Source organism: Solanum verrucosum, unplaced genomic scaffold (genome assembly GCF_900185275.1).
Source record: "Solanum verrucosum unplaced genomic scaffold, falcon-dt-bn FXZP01000220.1, whole genome shotgun sequence".
Lineage (NCBI taxonomy): Eukaryota > Viridiplantae > Streptophyta > Magnoliopsida > Solanales > Solanaceae > Solanum > Solanum verrucosum.
In genome coordinates, this window is record NW_026020308.1 from 1,191,721 (window position 1) to 1,213,644 (window position 21,924).

The 21,924-nt window shown below is 36.8% G+C and overlaps 2 protein-coding genes across 3 annotated transcripts in view; one reads left to right on the forward strand and one right to left on the reverse strand.

Moving 5' to 3' along the window:
- LOC125835105 (40S ribosomal protein S4-like) overlaps positions 1 to 21,924 on the forward strand; it is a 254,483-nt gene that overhangs the window by 179,665 nt on the left and 52,894 nt on the right. The gene's annotated exons all lie outside the window — the stretch shown is intronic.
- LOC125835094 (ubiquitin-activating enzyme E1 1-like) lies at positions 498 to 7,861 on the reverse strand. Its single transcript, XM_049514221.1, is given in 8 exon segments — positions 498 to 1,306; positions 1,408 to 1,843; positions 1,937 to 2,805; positions 3,021 to 3,815; positions 5,538 to 5,683; positions 5,686 to 5,754; positions 5,975 to 6,348; positions 7,655 to 7,861. Coding segments are annotated over 7 exon segments (3,273 nt in total). The 5' UTR covers positions 6,336 to 6,348; positions 7,655 to 7,861; the 3' UTR covers positions 498 to 709.

The window sequence follows — 21,924 nt, forward strand, 5'->3', positions numbered from 1 at the left end:
TGTATGGGTATAGTAGCAGTTTTTTCCCTTATGTATAGTACTAAATGTAAAACATCCCTTATTTTTTTAAAAGTGGACAGATTTAGTCCAAAGTTCACAAACAAAGGAGTCATGAGCTATTATTCTAACAAAACTAGGTGTGCTCGTTTAGCCAAATAATATTTCATAAAATTGTTTGAATATCGAATCGAATAATTTTTCAAAATTCAATTAATTCTAAAAAGTTTCAAAAAACAATTTTCATTTTAAAGTTTAAATTATTCATAAAAATAAAAAATAGCTATGTCTATGCGCTCACTAAAATTCAAGTTGAAAATACAGGTTCTATCATGTCATTATTGGCCATATAACTAGGGTTCACATTTCTATTCAATCCATTATTTTGAATTTCGATTGACTGTGAGTCATTTAACATTTCTTCTCAGTCACATCAACATTGAAATTTAAGATCACTCACCTCTCAGGCCATTCTCGTGATATCTTGACAAGTAACAGAATTGACAAAATGCAGAATATACATACAACACGAAATCAGGTTCAAAATATAGCGAGGCACCATCAATTGACATAGTAAGGATCAAAGTTGCTATGGAAAAGAATCTTGCCGTGTATCTTATATTATTAGAACATAGAGGACTGGAGGATAGTGCATACAAGATGTATGATCCTGAACTTCTAAACAAATACTGGAATTGATTAACAAGAAAATTCAACGGAAGTATACAGACACCAGAGGAATATCAACGTCTTCGTCATTGTCGTCATCACAGGCAACAACAACATCCAAGTGCCGCCGGTATGGTGGTATCTCCATCTTTGCCACGTCCCTTGCCAAATCTACTACTTTCTGGTCCATTCGTTCCTTGTGCCGGGGGAACATGCTGTTAAAGAGCAGGCAGCTTCCACATGAAATGCTGTACGCATTCAGTCCTTTGTCTGCAAGCCATTGGATTAGTTCTCTCAGTGTAGGATTGTCCTTGATGACCCACCTATCCCAAACAGTCCAGCTCAGGTCATTATGTTTGATGACCTTGGGTGGTACTGGCTCCGCTATGGAAAAAAGAGGTAGAGCAAGGTTCGCAAACGTGTTCCGGTAGTCCTCCAGTTTGTGACCGCCATCTAGAACCTTATACAGCTCAAGGCAAACCAAACCCGTAGCCATCGCAGTCGTAGTCGCAATTGCTGGAATGATCCTTCCCGCGATAAACTTAGCTTTCAGTTTGTCAACTTCAGGGATACAGTAGTTCCTTGCTCTCATGTTGGCAAGTGCTGCTATAAGATCCATGTGGTAATTAGTGTCATCGTCCTGCGATTAGATGTAACATCAGTCACCGAGAAATTCATCTGAGTATCATGCAAATTTTTAACTAGAGTATTAAGGGAGGGGGAACATCACAAAATTGGGACCTTCTCAAATTGAATAGGTTTCATCCTGAAGCCTGGTGGTAAATTCTTCCTACTGCACTCCAGCTTTGATATAAGTTCATCAATGACAGCAGCATCATCTATAGAAGCTGATGAAGAGAGACTGGTTGCCTTCTCATCAGTCACAATTTTTGCATCTTTTCTAGGTTGAAAACATGGGACCATAACCTTTTGCACCGCTTCACTCAATTTCTTTGGGTGCTTAACCCAATCAGGAATAGGTATACCAAATGTTTCAGCGCGTAATATGGATGCAGCCATGATAAAATGGAGATGACTTGGGTCGGTAGAAGAGAACTGCAAGGGGCAAGGAAAGCGCTTGGGGGCTGACCAAAAAGGGGCTCCAGAGCTGGTCACAGCATCCTCGGGGAAAGTGAAAATCAATTGTTTTACTCGGTTTGCAAAATATTCTTCAAACCTGGAAAAGAACAAAGGTCAGAAACAGCAGAAGTAGAGACACCGCTATGTTATTATATGCAAAAGGACAAATGCAAAATGGTAGTGTACTTACTTGAGACGTGCCCATGCAATGCAATCTTCAAAAGTTTCACAGCTTTCTCGATCTAGACACTCGAGAATACGCTCCAAATTGTCTCTGGCTTGAGCATCCCCAGCATTTGTTTGTGCAGATGTGTATTCACTTGGATTAGAAAGATAAGCGTTGACTTCGGCTGGTGTTTTCTCAAGTAAACCCTCAAATTCGGATCGTGCCCATGTCAAACAATGATCTATATTATGTGGGAAGGAGTGCAAAGTGCACATTGGTGCTTGTTTCTCTGGAGGATCTCTTGATGCACCATAATTCTCAGTCAGATGGGGAATCACCATCTGAGTGTTACATTTGGCACCAAGGGTCCCTGATTCAAGCAGTGGCTTCTGAAAGTACAAGCATCTCTGATCGACATAAAGTCTTGCATTGACATTGTCAAGTGCGTTAATAACCACACTAAGATTCTCCCAGAAAGTGTCATCAAACACATTTTCAGTTTCAGGACCCACACGGTTCTGCAAAGCTTCAACTCGGAGCTGGGGATTTATTGATGTTGCAGCAGCAGCAGCAACAGTAGATTTTGCCTGGCCAATGTTCCAATCACGGAAGAGAAATTGTCTACTAAGATTACTCTTCTCAATAACATCATCATCAGTCACTGTTAATTTCCCTTGCTCGGTGCATGCAACTCCCATTAAAGCCAAGTTCTTCAGGAACTCACAACCCAGGGCACCAGATCCCACCAAAAACACCTTGGCATCTTCTAGTTTCTTCTGGAATTTCTGCCCAAAAACTGAGATTTGGGCATCATACCGAGTATTTAATGGCTTTAAATCACTAGGATCCAGTGGTTCAGTTGGAAGTGATTCCAGGGAGTCAAAGTAAAAGAACTGTAAACAAATATAACAAAAAAACGACGACTAAATAAAGTCAGTGTCCTTTAGACCCTCATGCATAAATCAAAAAAATAAAAACTAATTGCTCACTGTAATACCTCCCCCACCCCCATCTTTGGTGTGGGGAAGGGGGGGAATGGGGAAGGACCTCTGAAAAAAAAGAACTAAATAGAATGAAATCGACAGAAGACAGTAACAGCATTTGTAACCTGATAAAGTGGATGAAACTTCCCAGAGCAAGCCTTCACAACCTCCTGCCCGACAAAACCACCAAACATAGCAGCCATGGGATTAAGTTCGGCACGTGCACCATGAGAGAACTGCTGTAGAAGTTTTGGGTTTATATCGTCCAGTTTGACATTCCCATTACTTTCATTTAAATTGGTGGCAATAGATATCAGCCTCTGAGCATCATCTTCTGAACCAGCAAGAGGAAATCGTGCCAAATCTGATCTGAACTTGTCTAATGCTTGGAATGCCAAATGTAGCAGAGGTGGGCGGTCAAACTTTGAAAAATCACTAAGAAGAAAATCGCCAGGATCCATGATAGCTTCCCTCAGTGTCTTGAAGTTCAAAATTTTGGGTGGCTTCACCTGAGTAACAATACCACCTCTCCCATAGGGACCAAAGTTCGTTGTGTCTTCATCGAGGGTAAAGGAATAAGGTCTTGCACTGCTAATTTTTCTTGGCTTGCCATCATTAAGTTCTGTCATGCCCTGTACTTCTGAAAAGACAACTAGGTCCCCATCCTGAAACTCAAGCCTTTCATCATCCACACACGAAATTAGGGCAGGGTTATCATTACTAATTGATGCAATAATACCCGTATGAGGTTCTTCACCATCTACATCAAAAACTGTGAACTCAGGGCCAAAATCACAGAAGACATAACCAAATAGACCCCTCACGTCAGTTCTGATAAATGCAATAGGGGGTTGATGGTTGTGGCAGTAGTCATTGAATTCCAGTGCGTCCTCTAAGCTGGTGTTAGTAAATACCACAGCCTGCATTAAAACAACATACCGTTCAGTGTTTGGCAGGAAACTATCTAGTCAGACGGTTAGAATGGAATTTCTTAGCAGTCCAAAGTTCAAATGAGTTTGCAACAGGAGATTAAACACTTAGCAAATTGATATTCTTCAACAGGAAAAATTGCAAGAATTTGGCATGATTAAGGTAGTGAATAAATGCACACTACATTCCCAAAAGTCCAAATGCTTATAAATCTTAGCAAATTGATATCCCTCAACAAGAACAAATTGCAAGAATTTAGTATGATTAAGAGTTAAGACAGTAAGTGCGCACTACATTCCCAAAAGTCACAACAGATATAGATTTCTCTGGTTGAAGGAACTTGTTTCTACCGACTAAGTCATATCTCCTTATATAGAAATACTACCACAAAATCCACAAGTCTATTTGGATAGTCAGGCAGCACCAGCCAAAAATCATACTAAGAGTTAAAGTACAGATCAACACGAGCATATGCAAATCAACACAACATCGAAAGATGTGAGCATATCCACTTCTATAATTACAATTACAAACTAATAGTCAACCCCAAACAAGTAGGGGTCAGCTAATATGAATCCTCCCTGACCATGTTTCTTCAAGTAAAATTCATCTCAGGCCAGCATAAGGACAAAAAAACTATCCTGAATTGTTCCCATATTGTATTCGAAACATTGGGTCTACAGACATCAATCGTGTATGATTTCCACCTCTCAGAAAAGTTCGAAGAATCAGCTTGGTTTTGATCAATAACCAACATCCATAAAATTTGAGGCATCTCACCAAGAGAAATGATGAACATAATTCAGACAACTATTTCTATTAATTCAAAGAGAGATCCATCACAATACAATGTCAAGAGGCGAATAATTGTCTAGTTGGACAATTTGACCTGATAACTCACTAGATAAACATACCTCCCATCCCAACTAGCTTCATTTGGATGGATGACTTTCATGAGGAGACCAAGATGAAAGTTTGAACAATGAATATGGTATTCATATTATCCAATAAGTATATGCGAAAATAATAGTTACAAGATGCATAATACATGTCAAGTTAAATAAATCCATATGTGCTAGTACCAATAGTTTTTAATTACTCCCTTCATTCCTAAATAAGTTGTGTTTTTAGCCAGGGCACATCCCTTTAAGAAAACTACTCATTCCTAAAAGTAAGATGTATTTTTACTAACTTACAAGTAATAACTACCTTGAAAAAGACGTAGCTCTCTAATAGTTTCTTGATTATGTAGAACTTTCTTTATTATTTAAATAAAGGTAGAATTGGAAGAACATCATAATGCCTTCTTGGTTTTGTGAAACATCACTTATTTTAAAACAAAATAAGAATTTAAAAACACCACATACTTTGAAATGGAGGGAGTAGATTGTTTAAAGATAGTAGGGCCATTCATTGGGGACAGGCGGGAATAGAAATATGGTCAATGAGATCTTAAACATATACGACAGCAGACACCTTTTTTTTTGACAAGTAGCATCCACCTTTTGCACGAAAACAGCATACATATCTCGGACTTCATTTTAACTTTTGGTTGATAAATCAAAGACAATATTATTAATTTGCACCAAAGAACTTCCAAAGGTCTATCACATCTCTTAGGAGTTACCACGCATCAGTGAGAACATATAGTTTCCGTTGAACAACCAAACTTGTTCCATGAAAAAAAGCTAAACTCAAAGATAGCACCTTACCTGGAAATCAGAAAGCTTTTCTTTGGTCAATTTTGTCGTCAAACTTGAGACAACCACAGCATTGTTGAGCTCTTGTAGCTTTTGAACAGAAGCAAGTGCTCTGTTCTTACCAACATCACTCTCTGAGAAAATAAAATTGCTCGACAATCCCACAACTGTACTTGTCCTTCATCATGCAGAGTCACAGACTTTACACCAGCAAGTATAAGATTCTTTGCTGCAATCACATGGAAATACATATATCACACAAATGCAAAGAAACACTAAAATACCAAAAATAGCCTGATTGACATGATCCCACCTGAAAAGGTCCAGTATTCAATCTTATATAATCTACAGTTGTTGCTATTGCAACACCGGTTAACAAGTGCAAGTACATGTAACTTATGTATAACTTTATATTGCATTACACTTTTTAAAGAGACAGTAACAAATACCTATTTCAGCACCAAGCCCTTGGATTCCCGAGACAAGAACATTAGAAGCAAAGAGCCGCCGCATAGTTTCACGGCCATACACGGCGAGCTGTCTGCTGTGGAGATCCTCATCAATATCATGTGGATTTCCATCATCAAAAGCCATTTCAGTCACTGACCGTTCACCAACACTACTGCTGCTAGCGTTACCGTTTGTATTATTACTTACGATCTTGTTACTACTGCAACCACTGGTATTCTCTTTGGTACCAGAAGAAATCACGCAACTAATTCTAGGCTTTTTAAGAGCACTTTCTGGATCACAACTGCTACTGTTACCTTCAACTACCACGCCTTCTGCCGGTCTCTTTTTAGGAAGCATATAGTGCAACAAACTGCTAAACGCTCGTCGAACACCCATTGAAACAGCCAAAATCAGAAAACAACTCAAAAATGCAAAATCAAAAGACACGAAATGCATATATCCAATGCAGGATAACCAGAAATATCAGAACAACATAAATACTATACCAATAGTATATAAATTTGTGTCCTTTGTAACTTATTCCAGATACAGTATATCAAGCAAAGAAGAAACGTAAAAAAACACGATAATCCAATATATCATAACATCATAAATACCTAACACTAGCATTTACTTTGTGTCATCTGTAATTTATTCCAAGTACAGTATATCAAGCAAAGAAGAAATGCAAAAACTTAAAGCACAATAATTCCATATATCATAACAATATAATACCTAAAACTACCATTTACTTTATGTCATTTGTAATTTATTCCAAATACAATATATCAAGCAAAGAAGTTTGCACTGAAAGACAAAGGCATATTCTTACAACTCAGTTGATCGTGACAACAACAAATATATATAAAACTATCAGTTGCAATTGATTCCACATTCCAAACACCATATATCAAGCAAAGTCGCTTGTACCGAAAACACAAAATCATGACTTATTTAAGTTTTTTCTCACACAAATTCAATGGATCCTGACCAATAAAATATCAAGTTCGCAACTAAGATATGATTACACAGGACAACGATGTGGATCCTGAGAGAAAAAATATCGCAGTTTGCAACTAATTCCACAAGCAAAAAAAAAAGTATGATCATATAGAACAACTTAATCTGAGTGGATCGTGAGAGATTACATAAAGTAGTTTGCAACTAGTTCCGAATACATATATCAACCAAGGCAGCTCGCACAATCCAAAAAAAAAAGTATGATTACATAGTACGACGACGACTAAATCTCAGTAGATCGTAAGAGAGAAAATATCATAGTTTGCAACTACTTCCAAATACATATATCAACCAAGGCAGCTCTCAAACAAGCAAAAAAATATCACGACTAAATCTCAGTAATTCCTCACAGCAAAATTCAACATCTCAATGGATCGAGAGAGATAAAACACCGCAGTTTGCAACTAATTCCAAATACATATATCAATCAAGGCAGCTCGCACAAGCAAAAAACCAAAAAAAAAAGTATGATTATATAGAACGACGACGACGACTAAATCTCATTAAATCGTGATAACAACAGTGAATCGCCATAAATTCAACATATCAGTGAATCGCCACAGCAAAATTCAACATATCAGTGAATCGCCACAGCAAAATTCAACATCTGAGTAGATCGTGATAGCAAAATTTAGAGCAGAGATAGAGAAAATTACCGATTGAATGAGAAGATATGAGTGAAGATGAGTGATCGGAAAGATGGAGAAGTTATGGAGAAGAATTTTCATGTGTAGAGTGAAGAAGAAGTTTCGATACAGAAGAGGTGAGGGGGTATTTATGGATTTTGTGTGTGAGAGAAAAAATTTCTCGGCTTAGAGATTTTGGGGGGTTTACAGAGAAAAAATGGGTAGCGTTTCCATTACGTGCATCTCTCTTTGCAACGGGGAAAGAGAAAAGGTTGACTGTTTTTAATTTTTATTTTGTGTGTGTTTACTGGTTCTAGAAAGTACTAAAATGGTGATGATTTAAGGCATCACCGCTTATACAGGTTTATTACCAAATCTTAAAAACTAAAAATTAATCTATCTGTACTGTATACTTTGTTGGTCTTAAATTTATGTGATTTAGTTTAATTTAATATATTTCTCCTTTTTTATATATATTTTCTATTTTAAGAAATTATAAATAGAATCATAATGTTATTATATAATTATAAATATTGACATTTTGTAGGATTTTATAAAACGTGTTCAATTTGAGTTGAGACTCTATGGGTTTAATTATAATTAGAATTTTTGGAGGCTACTCAATCATAAGTCCTAGTTCATGCCTAACTATATTCCCTTCAAAAGGCATCTAGAATATCTCAAATATTCCACAAACTCATGAAATATTCATAAAGAGATCAAACGCAAATCATCTTAATTTGAGAAATATGTCACTAACGGTCCTTGTTCAAATCATCCTAGGTTGAGAAATACGCCACAAACGACCTTGACTCATGGATAAATCTTAAGAGAGTAGAATCAAGGGATCAACAAAATTTGTACCCGCAATCTTGATAAATAAAATTATGTTTCTTCATATTTTATTTGTGCGGTTGATTTGTTTTCCATATGTTTAAAATTTGTTGCAAACAATAACCATTTGAATATAATAAATATAATGTCTTTAAAAAATTAAAAGAAGAATGAGTATAATTAATGATAAAGGATAAATTAGGAACTAAGTGTAAAATGATTAATTATTTTCATAAAGTGGACAAATGTTATTGGACATTCCAAAATAGTACTAACTCCTATATCCCTAATTATTTGTCCACTTTTGAATTGACACACCTATTAAGAAAACAATGATTGATATAGTGAGTTTGTCATTTTACCCCTATATTTTAAGAATTAAAAATTTAAGATTTTCAAGAAATTTTACCTTTTTCAGAATTAATTAATCGAGGGTATAATACGTAAAATAAAATAAAATTGTTCTTTCTTGAATTATCAAAATGAACAAGTAAAAAGGAAAAATGAATAAGTAATTAGGGACAACGGAAGTATAATAGATAACTATTATTGGCGCAAGAGTAAAAACTAAGAAAAAAGATTTATGAAACTTGTGATTTAAAATAAGTAACAAATATTTGTCATTTATGTAGTTATAAATCATTTTATTAAAGATAAAATGAAGATCATAAAATCAACTTGTTACTAAATATAATTAGGGAAAAGGTAGAAGTGCCTCCCTAGACTATGACCCAAATTTCAAAGACACACCTTAACTAAACTAAGGTTCTATTACCCATTGAACTCATTTTTTTTGTAATTTTGTACACCTTTTTGGCTTGCATGATGTCACGCCCCGAGCCTACACCCCGAACGTAGCTAGCACTCGAGAACCATTGTTGGCCCAAAGCGAACCCTTGGCCTGACTTACTTAACTCAGCAGAAGACTCTATGCATATTTATAATGATCAAAAGCACTACACTCACTTGAATAATAAAATATTGAGAATGCTTAAAAGTCAAACATTCAACTTGGCCAAAATGGCAACTCAAGTCTTAACATATGAAATGACAATGAAAAGACTAAAGAACTAACATACGACTTTCTATGAAGCCTCTAAAACAACTGAGATGGATGTCGGGACAAACCCCACGACATTCTAATGAACTAACAAAGTAACTGAAAGCAATAAAAAAAAGTCCTCCGAAATGCAAGGAGGCTCACCAACTGACTCTGGAGTGCTCACTGGATCAACAATGTGCTGGATGCCGATCCTAGTTACATGTGTCTGTATCATAATAAGATGCAGGTCAACTGGTATCAGTACATTGAATGTACGAGTATGCGAGTTGGATTGCTAAACACAATATAGGCTTGAAAAGAATCTAAAGATCTTACATAGCTCAACTCAACTCAACATAGCTAAACTCATTTCAATATAAAGCAGTTTAAAACAAGTGCAATATAAAGAAAAATTGTTTAAAATATGATGTCAATCCTGTGTGTATGCAAAGATACATATAACTCTGAAATGTATGTAAAAATACAATATACTGTGTATATAAGAATACAATTACTTATGTGGGAGTTTCTCTAACCGACAACCATCACGTAAGAGCTATTATGATGATACAATGTTTTGCCTCACGCTGCCAGGGCCGTCCTATACCTTGCCGGGGTATAGAACTTGAACTACTAAGTGGATCCACTAATCTATGCTAACAAGCACTAAATGAATCATCTAAAAAGTATGACCCTTTTCTACCCATGATGACTACATGGTTTATGGAGGCGGTGAGTTGTCTGAACTCTCCCCCATATCGGTGCTCAATATTACTCCAAAAAAAAAAATGATATTAGCTCTTATGTTTAAAACATACTTTTTTCTGTGATTTGAGATTAGTGCTCAAAAACATAGCTCAAAGGCTATCTTGGAAATCAAAGTTTCCTCTCTTGCTTCATTTAGAAAGCGATTACTCTTTTCTGAAAACTAGCCTGAAGGCACTTTGAAAATTGAGATTTCCTTTCTTGTTTGAATGTGAAAATATTTTAAACTTTACACTTTAATCTTTACTCAACTTGAACTTTAAGTCTTAAAACAAAGTTAAAACGTTTGGAAAAGACTTTTTGAAAACTTTAAAGAACTTCTCTTAACTTGCTTCTTAACTTCTAACTTGACTCTTAACTTTCCTTGAATTGAATTATGGATTCAAGGATTGTGATTTGTGATAGGAAAGATCTCATGATGTTTAGAAATGATTTTAGATAGCTAAACATGAGAAAATATCAAGAAATCACTGTTTGAGGGTAGGTCTGCGACGCGAAGAAGTATTTAAATTTTTGGTTCGAAAACAACTTTTGAGGCAAAATGGCCGATGACCACTCCGCTCCACGTAATGATTTTTTTCAAATCTGGGGAGCAGGTCCGTGACGCGGAGGCATTGCCCAGATTTGCCCGATGAAATTTCTTCTTCGATTTTCAGCTCTAAACCATCTAAACTCCATTGGTTCTTTCCCCAAACACTTAGAATCATCTATACCCTCAAATAACATCAGACTCCACTCAAAAACACAACTAAAAGCGTGAATTAATCACAAGAAAACTCCAATAACACAACCCACAAGGATTCAAACGAACTTCATCAAGAATTCAAGGGATTTACTTTCAAATGAATATACTTTACTGAAATTGAATCAAGTTGGGCGCGTGGGTGAACTAACCTAATGCTATGTGATCTCACACACCTTGTAGGGATCACCCCCGACGAAATCCACAAGCTAAACTCAATGATCTTGATGAATCTTGCTTCTCTTCTACTTTCTCCTCTTCTTTTCTCTTTTCTCCAAGCCCTAGTGTATTTTGGTAAAAGCGTAAACTGATCTAATTCTGATTAGACCCTAACTTAATTATCGAAAACGAAATAAAATAATTAGGCAACGAAAAGACCAAACCACCCTTTCAAAATCCGGATTGGACTTTCCTTATTCCAACAACCCAACTTCCAAAGAGGATAACTCACTCATACGAACTCGGAATCGTGCAAATTCAGTGGCATTGGAAAGATCAATCCAAGAGCTTTCCTACCATATCTGGAAGTACCTCTAACTCATCCTGAGCTACAAGTTATAGACGTTTGAAGTATGCCAAAACTCAACTTATTCTAACTTAGCAAAATTTCCAGATTTTCATTCTTTCAAAAAATGACTATTTCCAATTATTAGCTTCTTCCTAGTTATTTCAAATTGCGAGATGTTACAACATCTCCCCCTTGGGAACATTCGTCCTAGAATGAGATTTATCTTACTAGGCTAAGGGTGTAACATGCAACATTCAGTTCAAACACCCACAAGCAAATGCAAAACAGCATGCCAACTTATAAATAAATAATAAGAAAAGATTAGTACCTTAATTCGGAACTTCTCCGGATTCAAAGAGATGTGGATATCTCTCCTTCATATCCTTCTCAGCTTCCCAAATAGCTTCTTCGACAAATTGGTTCCTACAAAGGACTTTGACTGATGCTATCTCTTTTTTTCTCAACTTGTGAACTTGGCGATCTAGAGTCTAAACAAGAATATCCTCATAAGATAAGCTATCCTTGATTCTAATATCTTCAGTTGGTATGATCAATGAAAGATCGCCCATGCGCTTCTTCAACATGGAGACGTGAAATACCGAATGAACCGCTGCTAACTCTTGGGGTAGCTCCAACTCTTAAGCTATATTGCCAATCCTCTTGGATATTCGATAAGGTCCAATATATCGGGGACTAAGTTTCCCCTTCTTACCAAACCTCATAACACCCTTCATGGGTGAAACTTTTAGATATACCCAATCATCTACTTCAAACTCTAGCTCCCTTCTCATAACATCAGTGTAGGATTTCTGATGACTCTACACCGTTTTCAACCTCTCTTGAATCACTTTCACCTTCTCCATAGCTTGATGAACCAAATATGGTCCTATCAACCCTGCTTTACCAACTTTAAACCATATTACAATAGGAGATCTATATATTCTCCCATAAAGAGCTTCATAAGGAGCCATTTGGATGCTCGAGTGGTAACTATTGTTGTAAGCAAACTCAATGAGAGGTAGGTGATCATCCCAATTCCCTTTGAAATCAATCACGCAATCCCTCAGCATATCTTCTAAGGTCTGAATAGTGCGCTCTGCTTGCCCATCTTTCTGAGAATAAAAGGCAGTACTTAAGTTCACCTTTAAACCCAAGCCTTTTTGGAATGACTTCCAAAGTTGTGCAGTATATTGCGCACCTCTGTCTGAAATAATGGAGGCCGAAACCCCATGAAGTCTTACCACCTCTTGAAGATACAACTTAGCATAGTCTTCTGCCGAATGAGTAGTCTTTATCGGTAAAAAGTGGGCTGATTTTGTCATTCTATCGACAATCACCCAAATAGAATCATGCTGCATGCGAGACCTTGGTAAACCTGTGATGAAGTCCATATTAATCATCTTCCACTTCCATTCCGGAAGTTCTACATTCTGAGCCATACCACTGGGCCTTTTGTGCTCTACTTTAACTTGTTGGCAATTTGGACACTTAGCAACAAACTCTGTAATTCCCTTCTTCATACTATTCCACCAATACACCTCTCTCAAGTCACGATACATCTTTGTGGAACCCGAATGAATGGAATATCTAGAGCTATGAGCTTCCTCCATGATCCTCTCTTGGAGTTCATCCACCATTGGTATACACAATCTACCTTGATATCTCAATACACCATCTCCTCCTTGTTCAAAAACTAGTACTTTTTGCTTATGAACATTTGCCTTGAATTCAAGCAAAATTGGATCTTGGTCGTGCTTTTCTTTCACTTCTGACACTAATGAAGATTCAGCCTCATTCATCACCATTACTCCTCCTTCTGTGGAATCCATTAGTCGAACTCCTAAACGTGCAAGTCTATGCACATCTTTCGCTAACTCTCTTTTTTCTTCCTCAACATGGGCGGTACTACCCATAGACAACCTGCTTAAAGCATCAGCAACAACATTAGTCTTACCTGGGTGGTAAAGAATACTCATGTCATAATCCTTGAGTAATTCTAACCACCTCTTTCTAAGTGAACACATACTGAAGACTCTTGTGGTCAGTGAATACATCTATATGAACACCATATAAATAATGACGTCATATATTTAAAGCAAATACTACAGCAGCCAACTCTAAGTCATAGGTTGGGTAATTCTTCTCATAAACTTTCAACTGTCTGGAGGCATAAGGTATAACTTTGTCATTTTGCATTAACACGCAACCCAAATCAACTCTAAACGCATCACAATAGACAACAAAGGCTTGCGTACCTTCTGGTAAGGTAAAACTGGGGCAGTAGTCAACCTCTTTTTCAATTCCTAAAAGCTTTTCTCACAAGCTTCAGACCATTGAAACTTTATTGTTTTCTGAGTTAACTTGGTCAAAGGGGATGAAATAGATGAGAACCCATCTACGAACCTTCTATAATAGCTAGCCAAACCTAAGAAACTCTTAATATCAGTTGGAGATGTGGGTCTAGACCAATACTGCACTGCCTCAATTTTTTGAGTATCAACTTTAATTCTCTCTCCAGACACAATGCCACCTAAGAATGCCACAGACTCAAGTCAAAACTCACACTTAGAGAACTTGGCATATAAATCTCTATCTTTTAGAGTCTGGAGAACTATTCTGAGATGACTAGCATAATATTTTTCATTCCTTGAATAGATTAGTATGTCATCAATGAAGGCGATAACAAACATATCTAAATAAGGTTTGAATACTTTATTCATAAGGTCCATGAATGTTGCAAGCGCATTGGTCAAACCAAAGGACATGACCAAAAACTCATAATGACCATAACGGGTCCTGAATGCTATCTTTGGAATGTCACATTCCCTTACCCTTAACTGATGGTAGCCAGATCTGAGATCTATTTTAGAGAAACATGAAGCACCCTGAAGCTGATTGAAAAGATCATCAATTCTTGGAAGAAGATACTTGTTCTTGATGGTAACCTTGTTCAACTGACGGTAATCTATACACATCCTAAGGGAACCATATTTCTTTCTCACAAATAAGACCGGAGCGCCCCAGGGTGAGACACTTGGTCGAATAAAACCCTTATCTAAATGATCATTTAACTGTTATTTAAGCTCTTTCAACTCTGTTGGTGTCATTCTATATGGCGGAATAGATATAGGACGAGTATCTGGAAGAAGGTCTATACTTAAGTCTATCTCTCTCTTAAGAAGGACTCTAGGAAGATCATCTGGAAAGACTTCTGGAAACTATTTTACTACTGCAACTGATTGAATAGGAGGTACCTCAACACTAGAGTCATTAACTCGGACTAAGAGTTAGACATATCCCTTAGAAACTAACTTCATTGCATTAACGTACAAAATAAAACGACTCTTAGGCACTGCTGAACTATTTTTCCACTCTAAGATTGGCTCATTTGGAAACTAAAACTTGACAACTCGAGTTCTATAATCAACTGAGGCATAACCGTCATGAAGCCAGTCCATACCAAGAATGACATCAAAATCTATCATGTCTAACTCAATTAAATCAGCCATGGTACTTTTGTGATTGACGGAAATGGGACTATCACGATGGACTCTTTCTGCTAGAATAGACTCACCAACAGGTGTAGAAACACTGAATGGTTCACTAAGTTGCTCAGGAATAACATCAAAATTCATAGCAACATATGGAGTTACAAAAGATAAACTCGCTCCTGGGTCTATTAAAGCATAAACAGTAAAGTTAGAGACTTGGATCATACCAGTGACAACATCTGGTGAATCCTCTTGCTATTGGCGACTATTGATAGCATACAAGCGGTTTTTTCCTCTACTAGTACCGGAAGTAGCCCCTCTAGGTGCAGCTCTGTCTGGTGGAGCAACTGAAGAAGACTGGGCTTTATTGCCCCTATTACTATTACCCTGCTTGTTCTTTGAACATTCTCGCATGAAAAGCCCATTCTGACCACACTTGAAACAACCAGTGGAGCCCTCACGACATGTACCTGAGTGGTTTCTACCACACTTAGCGCATGTAGGATGCTTACTACCCTCTTGAGCTATGCTACCCTGAGAATAAACAGGTTTAGCTCTGAAATTCTGACTATTGTACTCACATTTGTTCTTAGGTGCAAGTGCACTAGCAGATGATGGAGCAGGTCCCTTCTGTTTCTGTTGGAAGGATGACCGATTGGCATCATTCTTCTGCTGCCCGGACTCATTCCCTATCTTAGCCCTCTTGTTCTTAAACTCCTCTCTATCCATCAGTTTTTGTTCCTCAACCTATTGCACATATACCATTAACCTAGAGATATCCATGTCACATATTAGCATTGCAGCTTTACCTTCTTTACTCAACAGATGAGACAACCCAGCAACAAACAAGTTCATTCTACTCCTCATGTACGCAACCATCTCTAGAGCATAACGGGACAGTTGGGTGAACTTCAACCCATACTCATGAACACTCAAAAAATCTTGCTTAAGTGTGAAGACCTCTCGTACCTTAGCCTTTTTCAATTCTCGGGGAAAGAAACTCCCCAAGAAAGCCTCATCAAAACGAACCCAACTCGCAGGTGGTGCATCCTCAACTCTACCATTTTTCCACTGATCAAACCAAGTCCTAGCAACATTCTTCAGTTGATATGCAGCTAGTTCAACTCGCTCGGTGTCGGCAACATGCATGACCTCAAATACCTTCTTCAGTTCTTCAATAAAAATTTTCGGATCCTCAGTAGTGCTCGAACCCATGAAACTTGGAGGATTCATCCTCAAGAACTCTCGGATCCTAGATGTATCAGCCATTTCTTGTCTAGCTCCTCTTTGTTGCCCAGGTTGGTTGGTCATAACTTGGCTCAACATTTGGATAGCCTCACGGAACTCAGCATTGGTAACTTCTCCTTAAGGTTGCACTTCAGGTGCATTTGGTAACTCTTGTTCCTTAACGTTACGTCTAGCAGGGAGACCTCTGATAGCTCTTCTTGGAAGCATGATTATCTGAAAACATGCGCAAGCTTGAATTAGAAGGAAACTTTTTAGAGATCAAACTCTAACGCACGAAATGAGTGTGAAAGAAGTAAGATAATTTTCCTAAGTGTTGCAGCCTCCTAATTATAGATGTGGCGCGCTTCACACCGATAACTAGGACTCTACAGACATGACTTCATAGACTCCCTAGGACTCTTGAACTCTGGGCTCTGATACCAAGTTTGTCACGCCCCGAGCCTACACCCCGGACGTGGCTGACACTCAAGAACCATTGTTGGCCCCAAGCAAACTCTTGGCCCGGCTTACTTAACTTAGTGGAAGACTCTATGCATATTTATAATGATAAAAAACACTATACTCACATGAATAATAAAATATTGAGAATGCTTAAAAGTCAAACATTCAACTTGGCCAAAATGGCAACTCAAGTCTTAACATATGAAAAGACTAAAGAACTAATATCTGACTGTCTATGAAGCCTCTAAAACAACTGAGATGGATGTCGAGACAAACTCCACGACATCCTAATGAACTAACAAAGTAACTGAAAGCAATAAAAGGAGTCCTCTGGAATGCAAGGAGGCTCACCAACTGACTCTGGAGTGCTCACTGGATCAACAATGTGTTGGATGACGACCCTAGTTACATGTGTCTGCATCATAATAAGATGCAAGTCAACTGGTATCAGTACATTGAATGTACGAGTATACGAATTGGAATGTTAAACACAACATAGGCTTGAAAAGAATCTGAAAATCTTACCTGGCTCAACTCAACTCAACATAACTGAACTCATTTCAATATAAAGCAGTTTTAAACAAGTGCAATATAAAGAAAAGTTGTTTAAAATATGATGTTAACTCTGTGTGTATGCAAAGATACATATAACTCTGAAATATATGTAAAAATACAATAAATTGTGTATATAATAATACAATTACTTCTATGGGAGTTTCTCTAACCGACAATCATCACGTAAGAGCAATTGTGATGATATATCGTTTTGCCTTACGCTGTCAGGGCCGTCATATACCTTGCCGGGGATATAGAACCTAAACTACTAAGTGGATCCACTAGTCTATGCTAACAAACACTAAATGAATCATCTAAAAAGTATGACCCTTTTCTACCCATGATGGCTACATGGTTTATGGGGGCTATGAGTTGTCTGAACTTTCCCCCATATCGGTGCTCAATATTACTCCGAAAAAAATGATATTAGCTCTTATGTTTAAAACATATTTCTTTCTGTAATTTGAGATTAGTGCTCAAAAACTTAGCTCAAAGTTATCTTGGAAATCAAAGTTTCCTTTCTTGCTTCATTTAGAAAGCAATTACTTTTTCTGAAAACTAACCCAAAGGTTCTTTGGAAATCGAGGTTTCCTTTCTTGTTTAAATGTGAAAACATTTTAAACCCTTTTGGAATACATAGTCCCCATATACTTTTGAAGAAATGAACTTCAAACTTTACTCTTTAATCTTTACTCAACTTGAACTTTAAGTCTTAAAACAAAGTTAAATCATTTGGAAAAGAATTTTTGAAAACTTTAAAGAACTTCTCTTAACTTGTTTCTTAACTTCTAACTTCACTCTTAACTTTCCTTGAATTGAATTATGGATTCAAGGATTGTGATTTGTGATAGGAAAGATCTCATAATGTTTAGAAATGATTTTTGATAGCTAAATATGAGAAAATATTAAGAAATCACTGTTTGAGGGTGGGTCTGCGACATGGAGAAGTATTTAAATTTTTTGTTCAAAAACAAATTTTGAGGCATGATGAGTCCATAAATTGGACTCATTTAGGACTTTATTTTGATAAAAATAGTGTCCTCGAATGCTTATTTTGTCTAAATATCTGATAAATACTCTTAAGTTTCAGGTATTGAAGTTTTAGTTAAAGCATGGACACTTAGGCGCAAAAAGAAACAAAAGGGCTGAAAAGAATGACGCAACTGAAACCTGAGCATCGCCAAGCACACTTGGCGATTCGCTGAAGGGATTTACTCTGCCCTTTGTTCCAGTATGCGAAGCCATGATGGATAAGGATAAAAAAAAACGATGAAAGGAACAGTCGGCGCTTCGCTGAATAGTTCCGCGAAGCAGTATTATACCGCCCAATGGTCCATAACGTGAAGGTGTTGAAGGCAAGCACGAAACGACGATGAGACAGACGAAGGGCGAGTCGCCGAAGTCATTCGGCGACATCGACTAACTTCGCCGAAAGATTCGCCAGCTCTATTTTCTGAAGTCTATAAATATTGAACTTATTATTATTTTTAAGAGTCAAACTTTTATTTTAATTTTCAGAATAGAATAGTACTTTTTAGATATTTTCTCTCAAGTTTGGAGAGGGTTTTTTGGGAACTTGAAGAAAGAAGTTCATCTTCCCCAAGTTGGAAGTGGGTCTTCTCTATTCTTCTTCATTTGCTTAAATTAAGGTTTAATTTCTTATACCCATTTGATTTTACTATCATTTTAGGTGTATTTCGTTATTTCTTGATGTGTGGCTAAAAAACTCCATTCTTAGAGTGTGATTTAGCAAATATGTGTTGATATTATTGTTAGGTCTTGCTTGCTGATAGGTTAGATGTAGTTTAATGGTGATTTCACCTAGTGGTTGTGGTTTAATCTAAAGGGTTTGTAGTTGCAAATACAAAGTCACTCATGTGTTTTCGGCTTGCCCGAGAGGGAGGTCGCAAAACCAAGACCACTATACTGATGGCTTAAGGAGTGGGTCGACATGAGGTTCAGCCCGAGAGGGTGAGCCCTAGTCCCATATCCTAACATTCAGCTCGAGAAAGTGAGTGAGGTAAGGCATAGGCTGGTCTTCATGCGGCAAATGGGTGTCCGAGAGGAACGCATTTGAAACGGGGTAAGTTGCCCGAGAGGGAACTTATTTCTATCTAAATCTTAGCTTAGTCACTATTATCTTACAAATTTCTTATCAAAATCGTGTACCCAACTATTTATCTCAACTTGTATTGCGGTCACACCCCAAGATCATTTCCCCAAACTTGATTTTCTTGTTAATTTTTGTTATTTTTACTAATTGTGACAAAACCCCCAAATCGTTATTTGACACTTTTGTGTAACCCCCTTTTATTTACTATGTTTTTACTCGTTAATATCGTTAGCTACGACTAGTTAGAGCTAAATTTTATTTTTCTATCAATTCTCAAAACCACTCATTTGGGACACGACCCCAACCTTTAGTTGTGTTACTATACTATCGACGATCGTAGACACTCATTCTGTAGGTTAGTGTCGTTGGTCACGATAAGTATCAAGGCAGAACGGTCTGTAACTGCTCTGCGATGCGAAACAGTTTTTTTCAAATCTGGGGAGCAGGTCCGCGACGCGGAGGCACTGACCAGATTTCCCGGACGAAATTTCTTCTTCGATTTTCAGCTCTAAACTCCATTTGTTCTTTCCCCAAACACTTAGAATCATCTATATCCTCAAATAACATCAGATTCCACTCGAAAACACAACTAAAAACATGAATTAATCTCAAGAAAACTCCAACAACACAAACCATAAGGATTCAAACGAATTTCATCAAGAATTCAAGGGATTTACTTTCAAATCAATATACTTTGCTGAAATTGAATCAAGTTGGGCGCGTGGGTGAACTAAACCAATGCTATGTGATCTCTCACATACCTTGTAGGGATCACCCTGACGAAATCAACAAGCTAAGCTCGACTATCTTGACGAATCTTGCTTCTCTTCTCCTTTCTCCTCTTCTTTTCTCTTTTCTCCAAGCCCTAGTGTATTTTGGTAAAAGCGTAAATTGATCTAATTCTGATTAGACCCTAACTTAATTACCAAAAAAGAAATAAAATAATTGGGCAACGAAAAGACCGAACTACCCTTCAAAATCCGGATTGGACTTTCCTTATTCCAACAACCTAACTTCCAAAGGGCATAACTCACTCATACGAATTCGGAATCGCGCAAACTCAGCGGCGTTGGAAAGATCATTCCAAGAGTTTTCCTACCATATCTGAAAGTACCTCTAACTCATCCTGAGCTAGAATTTATGGTCGTTTGAAGTAGGCCAAAACTCAACTTATTCTAACTTAACAAAATTTCCAGATTTTCATTCTTTCCAAAAATGATTATTTCCAATTATTAGCTTCTTCCTAGTTATTTCAAATTGCGAGATGTTACACGTGACATCCAAATCTCCCACGCTCCTCACGGGGTGTGCCACACAAGCCAAAAGGTGTACAATATTATATATAAAATGAGTTCAGGGGGTAATAGGACCTTAGTTTAGTTAAGGTGTGTCTCTAGAATTTCGGTCATTAGTCTAGGGAGTACTTGTGCCTTCTTCCTATAATTTATTTATTTTGTAGATTGACTAAAAAAAAGTAAATTATATAAATTGTGACAAAAAGAGTTTTAAACATAATTGTGAAAAATAACTTAAATTATTACAATAAGTTCTTTTTACCTATCTAAAATCAAAAATATAATTCCTATTACATTAAAACATATCTTAAATGTGAGGTGATATGTTAAGTTAGCAAATCAATTATGCTCTCTACAGACGCCACAATATGAATATATGAAAATATAGTTATCAACATTCCTATTTTGGGTTTGCCTAGTGCTATTTATTCGAGCGATGTCATATACTTTTTGTCCTTCGAGATGACTCAGTTGGTTTGGAGGGTGAGATGATCCGGGATCAATTTCCATCAATGTCTTCTGAATCGAACATGTAGTATAAAACTAGTCTAGTACAATTTACATTCCCAATATAATTTACAAACTATTTCACAATAAGAAATTTACTAAACACACAAATATTCAACACAGAGTGCTCATCCAAAAAATAAAGGCTAGAGCAGACGATCACAGATTTCTCGGATTAAATAAAACATTCCTGTTTAGAAATACTATGAATATGGGCCGATAATTTGCATAATGATCAACGTCATTACCTGCATAGTGCGGTGTGTCAACTGCCAAGACACTTTTCAAAAACTTGGGCTAAAAGTAATAACATAATGGCCATTCAATAAAGTTGAAGCAGTGAATTATGTCACTCCATCCGTTTAAAAAAGAATTACCTAATTTGAATTGAAACGAAATTTAAAAAAAGAAATAATTTTTTAATCTTGTGATTCTAAATTAAAGTTATGTCAATAATATCAAAATGTCATTTGTTATCTTAAATATGTCACGTGGAAAGTTGAAGTTAAATTATTGCCAAAAAAAGGAAAGAAACCAATTTTTTTAAACAAGACAAAAAAAAAAAGGGGTCATTCTTTCTTAAACAGAGGGAGTATATAAGTAGTATATAAATTCTCCCGTCTTATTTTATTTGGTTTTATACGAAAAAAAGTATACTACTCCTCCATTTTATTTTATGTAGCGTGTTTGATTAGATACGGTATTTTAAAAAAATAATTAAAAATTATAGTCTTATCTAATCTTTAGATATTTGCGGAT